The 15,399-nt window shown below is 47.8% G+C and overlaps 1 protein-coding gene across 9 annotated transcripts in view; it reads left to right on the top strand.

The window, feature by feature from the left end:
- Window positions 1-15,399, top strand: part of ADAMTS17 (ADAM metallopeptidase with thrombospondin type 1 motif 17) — a 387,154-nt gene that overhangs the window by 265,186 nt on the left and 106,569 nt on the right. For all 9 annotated transcript variants that reach the window (XM_084975992.1, XM_021098456.2, XM_021098449.2 and 6 more), the window contains 2 exons: window positions 1,068-1,234; window positions 9,971-10,098. In XM_084975992.1, coding sequence (XP_084832118.1) covers window positions 1,068-1,234; window positions 9,971-10,098 — 295 coding nt within the window. The remainder of the gene's footprint in view (window positions 1-1,067; window positions 1,235-9,970; window positions 10,099-15,399) is intronic.

The raw sequence follows: 15,399 nt of genomic DNA, 5'->3' as shown, positions 1-15,399 counted from the left end.
AGAGAAGATTTGTGCTTCCCTGTTGTAGTCTTCTGTGACAGAAGCCTACAGACTTTTGCCACATTCTGCTGTCATATCTCTTCCATAAAGCAGTGATCACAGGGTGGTCTCACTGTGTACACCAGAGAAATGATAAAAGGAGGAAAATAAATATTCAAAATGAAATGGCTAATATATCAAAAAAGTTGCCCTGCCAACAGGTGTGTACAGTCTGTGAAATGTCATTGAATGGAACAGTTACGATTTTTGCTGAATTACAAAAAAAGTGCTGGGAGAGTGGGGGTGGGGAACAGTCTAACTCTGTCATGGTACTATTGGCATCATGGCTGTGATGGGAGCCCTTGAGGTTGCTCAGGTCAGAGTCTTACAAGGATGCCTGGGGCCTAGTGAAAGGGCTGAGCAGAGCCACGCTTCAGCCAGCTGGGCCAGAGTCCAGCTGCTCCTCCAGTATGCCACTCATTGGTGTGGATATGGTCAGAGAACACAGCTAGACCTCCAGCACTGGGTAAAGTCCCAGCCTAAGCACAGAGCTTCTAGGGCCCAAGATCTTGACCTTAAGCCCATGTGTCCCACGCTTGTCTGGGGCAGTGGTACAGAGCTGAGATCCAACTGGTCCCTACCCAAAGCCCATGAACAAATGAGAGCTGTTTAGTTATACCTCCTGAAATTTAAGTGACCTCTAAAGTGTGCCTAGGAACCATTTAAAGGTCATCTTATAGAAGACAAAAAAAAAAAAAAAAAATCAACAACACACAACCAACAGTTCCCCTTGGGATTTTCAGTGTTACAGATGGTCAGGTGTTAAGTTCAGATGAAAGACACAATTTGTAGATCTTGCAGAACTGAATCTCACCATATTCTATTTCCAGATGACCTTGGTTCATAGTTCTTAGATGCATTGTTCTGATGGCTGACTTAACGTACCATTGTCGTGGGGCTGAGATTGCTGAGAGAGGGTGTGGAAGAGCAGAGGGGGTTGCTTTGGAAACCTCGCACACTCCTCCCCCTCCCTTTCTTGCTCCTTCTGCAGCCCGTCTGGATAACAGAGACCCTTCTCTTCCTTCCAGCCCAGGGCCTGGAGGCACACACTGCTTGGGCGCCAGTGTGGAGCATGCAGTCTGTGAGAACCTTCCTTGCCCCAAGGGTCTGCCCAGCTTCCGAGACCAGCAGTGCCAGACACATGACCGGCTAAGCAGCAAGAAGAAGGGCCTGCTGACAGCAGTGGTGGTTGATGGTAAATGCATATGGCACATCCTTTCCTCCCTCCTCCCTCCCCTCATCAGTAATCACCTCCTAGGGAAACACATACAATACCCCCACCCCTGCAGTCCACCCAAAATGATGCTCCAGTCCTGTCTAACTCATCCATAGACTCACTTCTTGAGCAGTGGGTTGAACTTGGATGACCCAGATTTATGAGATTTCCCCAAAGCAGCTGGCAAGCAGGCAGTGGACCAGATTCCTCCTTGCCCCACCCCCACCCTACCCCTGATCACAGCAAGGTGAGTGTGCTGGCAGCCTGCCAGCTAGTGCTGGATGCTAACTGGCCCAGCAGGTTTGTGTGGCTACTGTTTCTCTTTCCAATGTTGATGCTTTCTTCCATTTCTTTTCTTGGTCCATCTTGGGCTGGTTCTTCCTCCTTGACTGGAGTATCTGAGGAAAAGGTTTTTATTAGCATTGAGGTAGTGTTGGTTTATAACGTTGTTTGAATTTCATGTGTACCACACTGTATGTCACCTTGTGTCTATGCTGCAGCATGCTCACCAGCAGAAATTTTCATCTGTCACCATACAGCTGACCCCCTTTACCATCCCCCCATCCCCTTCCCCTCTGGTAACCAGGACTTTTCATGGTAGCTGTGTGTTTGTTGTATTCGAGGACAGATTAAAACTTGGTGAGATGATGATAAGCCCAGCTCACATTTCCTTTCCCAGAGTTTCCTCCCAAATCAAGAGACTTTGCCCCTGGGGGCCATTGCAAGCATTTTAGTGGCAGATAAAATTCTAGGTGGGGTACCCTGTCTGTAGGATTTGTGATGTCCATTTATTGCCCATAAGGATCCTCCAGAGCATGAGGGAGGATCCAGGGCTTTTTACACTTAAACTTCTGTTCCTCTTCAAGAACCAAAGTGTATTATAATGATGACAATAGGGTCCCCTTTATGGAGCATAACACGTGCCAGGCTCAGGTTATCTCTGGTATACATCATCTCATTTAACATGCAGGACAAGCCGTGCCAAAGGCAAGAGGTTACAGGTTAGGTGATATGTCTAAGCCCCCGCAGGAGCGGGAAATGGACCCCAGTTCCAGAGGAGATGACTGAGAAAAATAACCAGCTGGCTTCCAGTCCTCCAGTAGGACAGAAAGCATTATCTCTTGAGTGCTGAGTGTGGAGCTTAAACTCAAGCAGCTGAGCCTGATGTTACGCAGCCTCTGAAGCATAACGCAGGGGAATGAGCTTCCTGTGCCAGGAGTTAGGTTTCTTCCCTGTCATCTGAAGAACCTCTGAAATCTACACTCTGTTCCAAGCTCAAGTGCAACAGTGGTGCCAGGGGCAGGCCCAGGCAGCACAGGGAAGAATGGCCTTAGACCCACAGCCTTTAACCCAACAACCTGACCCATCAGCTTTGAACTGAAAGGTGCTGTTCGAAACCATAGCAGAGCATACCAGCCCACCTGGCCCTGGGTTCATTTTAAAACATTGGGGAGCTCCCCCAGACATTTTCCTTTTTTTTAAGTTTTGTTTATTTATTTACTTATTTGAGTATGGTTGACTTACAATGTTGTATTAGCTTCAGCAGCTAAAACATGGAAACAACCTAAATGTCCACCAACAGAGGAATGGATAAAGATATAGTACATACATGCAATGAAACATTTCTCATGCCACTTGCAGCAGTGTGATGGATCTAGAGATCGCCATGCTGAGTGACCTAAGACATTTTCCTCTTTCACAAAAACCACCACCTTTGGGAGCTGTGTGATTGTAGTCACCCTGTCACCTAACCAGCAGACTTCCAGGGAAATAGAGCCTTCACACCCTTGGCTTTCCCTGAAGACTAAGGAGAGAAGACCTGCGCTCCCAAAAGGATGGGCAGCTGGAAGCTGGGGCCCATGCAGACCCTCGTGGTTCTTCCCGGCTAGCTGTTCCTCCAATGTGGGAAGACCCCAGCGACTTACAGACATCCCAGACTCACTTGGACCCCTAATCAGGGGAGAGAGAGTGCTGGCAGGGGCTGACGTGTTTCCAGTGCAGTGGCAGGTTTTGATGAGAAGCAGCTTCCTTTCCAAGCCTTCATCCATCCCCAGGTGCCAGATAAAGATGGTTTGGGTCCCTTGCCTGTCCTGTCCCTGATCTTGGGAGCAAGAAGAGGTCAGGTGGAAGACAGATTTTGCCCCACGCTCATTCTCCCTCTGCTGTGTGCACAGCCTCGTTATTCTTTCCTTGTGTCTTGCTCCAGTTTCAGTTCTCCTGCTTCATTTATTCAATGCAGAAATCCCACTGAAATGTCTGTTTTTCCACTGATTTCTCCAAGTCCAGATTAAACTTCTCTTTTACTTCTAACCACTTTTGGATCACTGAGCTCCTTGGTTCCTTATCATCACAGTGGCCGAGGCCAACGTCTGCCCAGATTCCCCACCCCCAGGAAGCCTCCAAGTAACAGCTATTTGGGGAAGCTTGTCAGGCTCAGAATATGTTTTCACCCACTCGCTTTTGGTTTCTGCCAAAGCAATAAATAATTGTAGCCAGAGTGCCACCACCTTTGATCTGAAGAGCACAGCCCTATTTGATAAAGCCCTCTGCCTTTGAAGGAGGGACCCCCCAAGTTCTGGGCATTGCCAGGGTAGCTCGACACGTCCCACTCTGAGGTGGAATTATCACAACTTCTTGCATATTTGGTTTCATTCCCTCCTCAACCATAAATAGAAGCCAGCATTCTTTTTATTAAACAGAGCATTTCACAAGGATAAAAACAAAATAATAAATGGCCAATTCAGAAGGTAAGGGGAGAATGCAGATTATAAGTGTTCCTCTCACAACTCGGCTTATAAAAGGCACAATTCTAGCTCAGCCGTGAGAGGAACGATTCCTGTGGTTGGGCTCTGGGCTCTTCTGAAGCCCATTATGACTGCCCTATTCATAGCATTGCTATCGCTGTGGAATTCTTTGGCGAGTGACGCATAGTTCAAGAAAGGGGAAGCTATATTTTTTTTCTTTTTTCTCTTATTGAAAAAAAAAAAAAAAAGGAATTCTTGCAGAGGTAGATTTTCCAAGGGAGGGCTCGGGACCACAAATTCATACCACCTCTCAAGGAAGACAAAGACTCCCCTTAGAAAATATTTCTAAGTGGAAAAGCCTTTAGACAGAAACCCATTGAGATGGCCTGATGCCAAACCCACCCACCCCCTTTCTGCTCTCCCTGTGGAATCTCATTGAAGTGGAAACCTTCAAGAGTTCAGTCCTCTCTGCCCAGGCCAGCAGGCCACATGCCCACCAAAGTGTCAGAGGCCATGGGGAAGGCTGTGTCTGGACTTGGAGGTACTTTCCTGCTCCCCGACATGGCTGACCCCCCTCCCAGGTTCCCAGGGATGGAAGGTCTGACACTCAGGGCTCTCTGACTCCAGCTTGGCCACGCCAGCTGCAGTTGTTTAACGCAACAGAGAGTGGTTGCAAAGATGTGGTGTGTCTGACACGTCCCAAGGGCCAGGATGAAGTCTGGGGCTGGGGCCTTTGAAGATGTCAGGACCTTTGTTGTTGTTTTTGAGCCATTTCTTCCTACCCCCTCTACAGACTGACTTTCTCATGACTTGCCCATGTGCAGGGTAGCCCACAGCGCCTTTTAAGTGAGTCCTCATCTCACATCCAGGTCCTTTGAGGCCAGATGTAGTTGGGAGTTCAGAGCACTTTAGGTGTTAGAAAAGTAACAACTGCGCACCAACCATATGTTAGTTAATAGCCCCAGTGGGGTCCTGGGATGCATTGATGTCAGATGCACTGATATCTCTACTGGGTAATCCATGAACGGTCTCTAGGTGGAATACTGGATACTACCAACAGCCTCGTGTCAATCATGCCTAATTTTGCTGCCAAATGTTTTTACCCCAAATGTTAAAAAAAAAAAAAATTGCAGCTTTCAGAACTTTTGGATTTCTGAATTGTGTAGATTTCTTTGGGATCACAACCCCTTCATCTGAATTTCAGTGCTGATTTCCCAGGAGAGAGGGACTCTGGTCTGGGTGTGGTCAGGTGGCCTGTCATGGTCTAGTCAACTGAGGTCCCATAAGGCCTGACTGGGATTGTGGTGGGGAGAAAGACTGAATGGTCCAGCTATAGTCAGGTATCCATTGCTGGTCCAGTAAGCTGAGGCCTAGCTGTGAGGTCATGGTGGGCAGTTTTGGGGGTAGGGACACAGTGCATGTACCCCTCAGGGGGCTAGGCAGGCAGGGCCTATGTGAGCACTTGTGATGACCTCAGAATGAAATAGTGTCTCCACCTTAGTAAGACCTTGTACCACCAGCGGAGAGAGAATAACAAGAGCACTGAGAGCTGCAAGTGTCCTCTTCACCATCCTGGTCCTAGAGCACCAGGGGGGCTCCTCCGAGCTCCCAGCAAACAGATGTGATCGTGTGGCTCTCAAGACCCCAAGCCTGTCTTGCCTGCCCCATCTGTGGCTTCTCTGTGCAAGCGAAGTGAGCCAGGAAGAAGCCAGGACCCATCCCAAATGGTCCAGCCTCAACCCAAATTTCATCTTGGCACATATCCGTCAGGCAGAGGGATGTTCCAAGCTCCCTTCCTTAGAAGGTGTGGCTCTACAACTCTAAAGATTCTCCCTCCTTCCATACAACTAGGATGTAAGAGTGCTGACACTGTGCCCAGAGCTGAAACCCAGCACCTCATGTCATCTTTCAGGCACCCTGGGGGGAAACAGAGAATTTTGAGAGGCTCTGAGCCTCCTTAAATTTTCTGAAGTTTATCCTGAGTCCCTTTGGGACATAGCACTACACCTCCCAGAGGTGTAGGATGCCCTGAATTCTAGGCAGAGTTCTCAGAAAAGGTGAGGGACACATGGAGGGAGTTCCAGTTGAGCAGAGGATGGGAGAGTTACCTCTGTGCTCAGTCGTGGAGCCTGGGGCTCCCCAGACTATCCGAGCCAAGGAGGACAATGTCTTAACAGGGAGGGTGGAAAGCAGGTGAGTTGAGTGTGCCTTCTTGCCTGGGGTTCCAATCCCTCCATCTGAGCTTGGGACCCCCTGCTTTGAAGAGCCTCCACTTACCTGATGTTCACACCAAGGAGCCCAGGTAAAGAGTCTTTATCCTTTTCAAGCCTGGTGTTTCTAACTTACCTCAAAAGAGCCTCTCCTTTCCACCCAAATCCCTTTTCATTTCTGCTCAAATCAGAGTATACTTTCAGAAGCCAGAAGTGTTCATGAAGTGGTGGTTTGTTTTCGGTAACACCATTTTGCCCCCTAGGTATCTTTGATTCTCCAGAGTTTTCTGTTCGAAAAACAGTGATGGTAGAAAGAAACCAGGATGGGCCAAAGACCTGAGTCTGGTCTGTCCAACTGAGGGGCTTCGGGCTGCCTGCTGTGTACATTCTCTAAGCCTCATGTGCTCACGTGTGAGGTGGAATGGTGACAGAACTCACCTGAAATGCATAGACACCACTTAGCATGCTGCCTGGCACACAGCAGATAATAAATGTTATTTGTGGGTTTTTTCCTTATCACCACCTTTATCATTATTACTGACATTGAATGAGTCTCCTCACTGCTCAGATACTTAAAGTATTAAGGTGGCATTTTAGTTTAAATGTAATCAAAATCCATAGTTTTGAAATTGATTTATCCAAGGGGTCCTTCCTTGCAGTGAAACTTTAGAGGAAGCCCGGTACGTGGAGGAGGTGCACCCATTCATTCAGTCTTGGGGCTGTGTGCTGCATCTCCCCAGTGGCTCCCCAGGATGCTCACAGGAAACCTCAGGGTCCCAAAGAGCACCTCAAGAACCTTGTCGGATTAGCCTCCCAGAACCTGATCTCAGTTTGCATTTCAGTCTCCCGTAGTTCTCCTTTCACTGGCCACCATCTTGGGTCATTCCATTAAAATGGGGGGACACCTGCTCCCAGCCTGCCAGCTGGAGAAATGAGCCATTCCTTCTAGTATCCCTGGACCTCTGACAGTTCAGGTCAGATGCATGAAGCTTTTTACAGTCTGCCTCATCCAGGGTTTGCCGTGTGCTTGTCCACAAGAGGGCCTTGGAAAGCATGCATCACTAGTCTTTCTTTCCTGAGCGGTGCCCAAAGAGTGCCTTGAGTGAGAGGGGCTCCACCCATGTTTGTTTTAAGTGAGTAAATGATGTATACTTACTTTGCTTACTTGGGAAACTACTCTTCACAGCATATATATTTTTTTTTTCCTTCACAACTAACTGGAACAACCAAGTTGAACATCTCCACCCTATCCCTGTAGCTTCTTTCTAGTGTTTTAAGATGAGACTTCCCAGGGGCATATTGATCAGCAGAGCTCTATGGGAGAGGAACTATGAAAAGCTGCTGAACACAGTGACAGTTTAGTGAATATCACCCAGTCACAAAAGCTCCGGAACCTGGGTGAGACAGCATGTCTGCTCTGACAAGAACTCTCCAGCTAAGATGCCAAGGTCTCCAGAAGCCTTTTTATACCCCTGCTCTTTCTCATCTGAGACCACTGAGGAAGGCTTCTGGTGGAAACAAAGAGCCTGGCAGAGACAGCACAGAGATGTCAGTGTTTCTCTGGAAGTTCCTTTGCTAAGTAATCACATAAATGGCATTAGAGTTAGGTGGCCGTAAGAGAGAAAAGGGTACATTTATCTTTCTTAATTACATACAGAAGAATAAATTCCATTAATTTATTAAAAAAATAAATAAGCTTGAAGGAGTTCCTGTCGTGGCTCAGTGGTTAATGAATCCTACTGGGAACCATGAAGTTGCAGGTTCGATCACTGGCCTCGCTCAGTGGGTTAAGGATCCAGTGTTGCCGTGAGCTGTGGTGTAGGTCGCAGACTTGGCTCAGATCCCTTGTTGCTGTGGCTGTGGTGCAGGCCGGCAGCAACAACTCTGATTAGACCCCTAGATTGGGAACCTCCATATGCTGCAAGTGTGGCCCTAGAAAAGGCAAAAAGACCAAAAAAAAAATTAAATAAAAAAATAAATAAGCTTGAAGCTTTCCCACTAAAATCAAGAACAAAGCAAGGAAGTCCCCTTTCACCACTACTTTTAACGTACTGGAGAAAGAAAAATATCTTTTGTTTGCAAATGACATATTGGTCATTTCAGTAGAAAATTAAAAAAAATAATAAACAGAAAAAAACCTTCTGGAACTAATAAGAGATTATAGCAGTATTCCAGGATATAAGGCACATATTCAAAAGTCAGTCTCTTTCCTACATAATAGCAGGGAGCAAGTGGAGTTTGAAATTAAAAGCACAATGCCATTTACATTGGAACTCCCCAAAACAAGATAATTATCTGTAAGATCTCTATGAGGAAAACTGTAATACTCTGATGAATGAAATAAAACAATGACATAAGTAGGTAAATATTACATGTCAGTAGAATGATATTAAAATGTCAGTTCTGGAGTTCCCGTCTTGGTGCAGTGCTTAACGAATCCAACTAGGAACCATGATGTTGTGGGTTTGATCCCTGGCCTTGCTCAGTGGGTTAGGGATCTGGTGTTGCCGTGAGCTGTGGTGTAGGTTGCAGACGAGTCTTGGACCTGGTGTTGCTGTGGCTCTGTCGTAGGACCCATAGCCTGGGAATTTCCACATGCCGTGAGAGTGGCCCTAGAAAAGACAAAAAGACCAAAAAAAAAAAAAAAAAAGAGAGAGAGAGAGAGAAAAGAAAGAAAAAGAAAAGAAGATGTCAGTTCTTCCCAATTTGAGCTAAAGATTCAGTGTAATCCCAATCAAAATCCTAGCAAGTTATATTGAAGACATCAGCAAGTGATTCTCAAGTTTATATAGAAAGATGAGAAACTTTATTAAGTCCTTTTGTGGTCCTAGGACTGGTCTAGGAACAAAAGGAGGAAGTTCGGTTCCTTGTGGGTCCCTCCAGGGGCTCCCATTTCCATCAGTTCTTCAATCTAAAGGTAATTACAACCTATCCCTCTCAAACTCCTTTAGCAACCGGCCCCACCTTTTGAGAAATCCCCTTGTGTGGGGAGTTGTTCCAACAATTATAGGACAGTAGGATTATAGGCTTTAATGGGGGTGTGTACGAAGTGAAGATACAGACTGCAAGGCAGAGATGACATGAGGGGAGAGCTCAGGAGCGAAAGCTTCTGGGGTGCTAGGAATCTTCTGGAAGGCTAATTGCAAGAAGGGTAGGCAAAGGAATGAGATTTTGACATGATCTGGGAGCTCCCTTTGTTCCAACAGCAGCAGAAACCAGGGTTTCCATCCTGCCTGGGGCTCTTGCAAGTTGTCCTAAGGCTTTCTGTGTCCCCTTTCTGTTCCTTATTCCTGCTCTGTTTCCTCCAGGGCCACCTCGCCACATACCACAGCCCTTCGGAGGCCTTCTCGTTGGCCCCCTCCCTCTTTCCCACCCCAGGCTCACCCTTGATACCTATTCACCTTGCTTAGAGCTTAGCACACAACAAAATGTTTGTTCAGCCTGGTATTTTTAATACCTTAAGGAAAAGGAAATACTGTATCTTTGCAAAGGTTAAAGAGATACAAGATAAAGAGAACAAGATGAAAAAAAGCCTACAGTGTTCTCAGCTGTGTGTCATTCACCCCAATCAGAGGGTCTTTCTCTTTCTCCATTTTTCATGTGACATGCTTCAAGGGGTGGGTGCAGCGTGTGCCAGATCCCTGTGACCTCTATTCCATTTACGTTTGTCCCTTGGGCTGGCCCCTCGCCCATGTGCATCTGCATCCTGTGTGACCCCCACACCCTTCCCACATCCATGTCCACCCCCTTTCCCTCCTCAGATAAACCATGCGAACTCCACTGCTTGCCCCTTGGGAAGGAGTCTCCGCTGCTGGTGGCCGACAGGGTTCTGGATGGCACGCCCTGCGGACCCTACGAGACTGACCTCTGTGTGCACGGCAGGTGCCAGGTGATGTGTTTTCCTTACATCCTTGGTGGGGCTTTGGAGGGGAGGCTCCCTCTCCCCAAAGGGGCTTGGGCTTAGGGATGGGTCAGAAGCCTCAGGAGACCTGGGTGAGTGGCTTTTCTCAGGGAGGCATCAGTGGTGCTACCTCCTGCAGCTGCCCTCCTTGTCCCCCACCCCCCTCCCCTCACCTCAGCAGCGACTGAACTTGAGTCCCACCTGCCAACTGTGAGCTGAGATGCTGAAAGGTCATGTCAGGAACCTTACAGTAGCTTCAGACATCGCAGCACAGGGAAGAGCATGTGGAACCCTCAGGTGGGACTGGAGATGTATGCGAGGTGTATGTGCTCTGTTCAGCTGTAAAAGATGTAGTAGAACAGATCCCTTCTAGGCGGCACCTGGAGAGGTGAACATGTCTGGCTTTGTGGGACCTCTGTGCCCACTGGAATGTAATCCCCAAACCCATCCTGCTATTATTGGATGTCTGTGATTCCTTAGCACAATGAAAGATGTCATTTATGAAGACAAAAAGGAGTTCCTGTCCTGGCTCAGTGGTAATGAACCCTCCTAGTATCCATGAGGACTCAGGTTTGATCCCTGGCCTTGCTCAGTGGGTTAAGGATCCAGCATTTCCATGAGCTGTGCTGTAGGTCGAAGACACAGCTCATATCTGGTGCTTCAGTGGCTGTGGCGTAGACCGGCACCTGTAGCTCCGATTCGACCCTCAGACTAGGAACTTCCACATCCCTCAGGTGTGGCCCTAAAAAGACAAAAAAATAAAAATAAAAAAGAAGAAGACAAAAATTTGGGAGGAAGGGGGAACCGATGGATGGAAGCCCACCTTCCACCTGTGTTAAATCCATCTGAGCCTAGGCCCCACCTGTAGCCAAGCCCCCAGTCAGTGCTCCCCAGCCTGGTGTAGCCCGTGACTCTACTTGTCCCTCAGAACAGACATCATCCTGCTGCCGTGTGGCAGCTGGGGTGGGGTTTGGAGGGCCAATCAGCTGCATATTTCCTGTCCCCAGGGGCTTGGCCTAGGGAAGGCCACACTGGATGATTTCCCATGTGCCTTGTTTTCTGATGATCTGGCTGGGTCCGAGTTAAGAATACATGCTGTCATCACCAGGTGGCTGAGCTCCTTCAGCTGAGCCCCCAGCAGGTGCACTCTGGAGAGCAGAGGAGACAGAGGCTCCCATGGTTTAAGGTTAGGGTTTAGGGTTAGGGTGAGCAGGCATATGGGTGTTAAGATGGCCATGCATTCAGCATAGAAAGGGAAACCAAGAGTTTCCTCCAATTTTCATCCTTCCCCATGTGGCCTCCATTGACCAGCATCTGTGGGAGTCCACTGGTGCCTTCGGATTTTACTGGGAAATGGAATCTGCTCTCCAGGAGCCATGTGACTGTGGACTCCTTAGGGTCCCCACCCTCCTGAAGCTGGCACTATCTCTAATTCTCAGTTTTAGGTAAATATTAAAAATATATGGGGAGCTCCCGTCGTGGCACAGTGGTTAACGAATCCGACTAGGACCCATGAGGTTGCGGGTTCGGTCCCTGCCCTTGCTCAGTGGGTTAATGATCCGGCGTTGCCGTGAGCTGTGGTGTAGGTTGCAGATGTGGCTGGGATCCCGCTTTGCTGTGGCTCTGGCATAGGCCGGTGGCTACAGCTCCGATTCGACCCCTAGCCTGGGAACCTCCATATGCCACGGGAGCGGCCCAAGAAATAGCAAAAAGACAAAAAAAAAAATTGGGAGTTCCTGTTGCAGCTCAATGGTTAATGAACTTGACTAGGAACCACGAGGTTGCAGGCTTGATCCCTGGCCTAGCTCAGTGGATTAAGGATCTAGCATTGCCATGAGCTATGGTGTAGGTCGCAGGTGCGGCTCGTATCCTGAGCTGCTGTGGCTGTGGCGTAGGCTGGCAGCAACAGCTCCAATTCAACCCCCAGCCTGGGAACCTCCATATGCTGCAGGTGCAGCCCTAAAAAGACCAAAAAATGAAAAACAGAAAACACAGCATTTGAACAATAAATTTCAGGAGTCACATGGGAGAGAAACTATCATTCCCCCCTCCCATTTAATTGTGGTTATGCCAGCATCTTGCCCCCAAACCTAGGTCCCCCCCTTATCCCATTATGGCGCTGTTACCCCCAGATGCCAGGCCCAGAGCATAGGCTATGGGGTTTTAGTGAGGGAGGGAAAGGTAGGGTAAGAGAGAAGGATAGGAAGTCACCGGCAAAAGTCAACTTACAGGATGATTCAAGCAGCCAACCCTTTCAACCCTGCTGGATTTTTTTCCTTGAAATGCCCAAGTTAGTCCAAGACTGGGATTTTTCAGGGAAAAACTTGACAACATCCAGACTCCTTTGGCACCGCCTGGCTTTGTTATCAAATAGGGGTATGTGGGGTGATGGACGCTTGATGCCCAAGAGTATTGACCAGGCATCCTCCCAGAGAAAGAGCTGGGCCCTCAGGGCTGCTGCTGTAGCAAAGAATGTGCAGAGCCTCCGCAGTGTGAGCAGAGATCTTATCATCATCATTGAAATGAGAAATTGCTGACAGTTCTGGTTCTCAGTAAACCTGCTAGCAAGCCAAGTACAGGATTTGTTTCCGTCCCAAATTACACCCTCTCCTGGGCAGCCCAATGATGAACATTCCTTCAGCAACGACCTCCCAAGTAAAAGCACTTGTATTCTTTAGAGCAGCACCAGCTCAGCCTTCTCCAGCATCTCACAGCATCCTCTGCAGTGTTCTTACCAAGGTGGAATTATTTCTAAAAATCCTAAAGATTTCCAGCCAGTGGGGTCCGTGTTAAGTGGCCAGACATGATTTCAGCTCTAATCCATCAGTGTCCGTGTGTCCCTTCCATGACCTTGGTTCTAATTGCACCCTTTTCAATTAGAGACTCTTCCCTACACCATGACAGCAAACCATTAGTCCTTCAGTGAACATAGCAGGGCCTTTGTGATGCCATTCAGGGTGTTTAAATAGCCTTAGGTCTGTGGTCATCAGGGTGCCATCAAGTCAGAGCCTGCGTTGCACTTGGGAGTGATAGGAATGACATGAGTACATTTGCCTCCCATCTAAGATGCCACGCCACTCCCACCCCAAGTCCCTGTCAAATGCCTTTACCAATAGCACCATCATTGCATTTACTCACTCTGCACAGCAACCAGGGCTAAACAACGTGACCTCTCAAGGCAGGGGCCTTGGAACACAGAGTGCAGACAGTGGCCCCTTTCACGGTGCTTCACAGCAAGTGGCCAGGCTCATGCTCCTTGGAACCTTACCCAGTTGATGTAGAGACCTCTGCCTACCAGTTCTTGGGAAGAACTTTCTCCTCTACTAGGATGCATCTCTGTGACCCATGGCCTCCAGGAAGCCCACCAGTCCTAGCAGAAGTACTGCTGTCTTGGTAGGTGGGAGCAGCACCTACCCACAAGCACCTCCTGAGATGGAAACCCTGAGAAATGACTCACTTTCTAAAGGAAGTTTAAAAATACCATCTGCATTTTTCCAAGAGCGCTCATTCTTCAGAGAGTTTCTGAAGGTTAACCTTAGCCCACAGTTCAAACAATCCTCATAGAAATCCAGATCAGTAAAGCCATAGTTAATGAAGTTTTATGATAACACTGAGCATACTAAAACAGGACTGTAAGAAATTAAATACAAATACAGTATTTATGCCTAATGACAGTGATCGCCAAGGTGGAAAGTTCTGGATTCTTGCGGTACTTGTGCATGAGTAAGGCTAGGAATGTTGGTTAAAGAGGTGTAATGGTAGGAGTTCCTGCTGTGGTGCAATGAAATCAGTGGCATCTCTGTAGCGCCAGGCTGAATGTTTGATCCATGGCCCAGTACAGTGGGTTAAAGGCTCTGGCGTTGCTGCAGCTGTGGTGTAGGTCACAACTGTGACTCAGATCTCATCCCTGGCCTGGGAACTCTATATGACTTGGGGTGGCCAAAAATGCAAAAAACAAACAAACAAAACAAAACACACACAAAAGAGGAGTAATGGTAGTTACTCTCTCGGGGGTTTCATGAACAGAGTCAGAGTTAATCTATAGTGGATTAAAAAGTAGAAGTCATCCATATTTCATGTTAAGAGAGCACTTACAGAAAAATAGCCCTGGTTCACTCACTAGCTTTTCCCGCTGTTCCCTTCAGCTCTAAGTTTCACTATTTTGAGGTAGCAGAAGGTGTTCTGGGAAGTTTTGAGAAGGCTGGTGACAGGTTGGAACAGCAGGGACAGGAGGCTCCAAAATGGTGTTTTGAGAAGATGCCGCTGAGTTCCAAAGAGCAGCCTGATTCAACCCGTAACATGAAACATGGAAATACCATTTTACTCTGTTTTTATGAGGACCCAGTTAGGTTTCATTTCAGTGAGTCACAAATTACTAAACATGCTGAAATGAAACTTAACAGTGCTCATAAAAGTGGGAGTGAGTTGAGGGAAGAAACCCAAACATTGTCTATTTTTCAGCAAGTCCCTATAAATCAAGAGTGCCATCATTAATGATTCCTACTGTTGGCCTCTAGAAGCAAAAAAATCAAGTCAATACGCCTCTCATGGGCAGCTTGCCTCAAAGCTGCTGCTCGTCAGCAGGCGAGTCTAACAAATGACAGGTCTGAGTGTACCTGGGGCCAGATATGCTTGACTTTTCTCTACAGTCTCATCAGCCTACGGACACCTGTGGCCAGCATACTCCGACTGTGCTCATACTTCCTGGGACCCTAACTTTTATACCCATCCCTGGCTTGATGAACACTGCAGGGCTTGTACTCTTCTTCAGTGGATGGATGTGTCTGATTATCTGTGTTTCCCCAAAGGAGCTGGCTTGCAGGATAGACCACCTCTGATTGCGCTGTGCAAAGGAAAAAAAAAAAAAAAAAAAAAAAAAGAACAGGCAGATCACCTGTCCTTAGGACTTCAGTGATTCCAGAATCTGGAGTCCAGTTCCTCAGACCATTTTCAGTGTCCAGAACTTATTGGCATCTGGTTTTGTGTACAGTGGTTCCTTAGGCAAGTGGAATGGCTGGTGGAATCTAGGAGAATTATTAAGAGACTCTGGCCTCAGAGCCCCCCCCACCATGTAAAGAAGGGATAACATCTATGCTGGGTAGTTAGGCACACATTGGCCTGTGTTCAACAAAGCCACCTGGTTGCTGCCTTTCCCCATGTCGTGACCCTGAAGCTGACATCCTGAAGTGTGTGACTGTTGGTGCTGAACCTTCCTCCGTAGTAGCACCTAAAACTCTGAAGTCACTCTCTGCACCACTTCCACCTGATGAACCTCCCATAGAAACTTCG

Source organism: Sus scrofa, chromosome 1, assembly GCF_054392235.1.
Source record: "Sus scrofa isolate SSC_HxYL_T2T_F1_AM1 chromosome 1, Sscrofa_HxYL_maternal_Yorkshire_Landrace_v2.0, whole genome shotgun sequence".
Classification (NCBI taxonomy): Eukaryota; Metazoa; Chordata; class Mammalia; order Artiodactyla; family Suidae; genus Sus; species Sus scrofa.
Note: the sequence above shows the minus strand (reverse complement) of the source record. Positions and strands in the feature narration are given on the sequence as shown.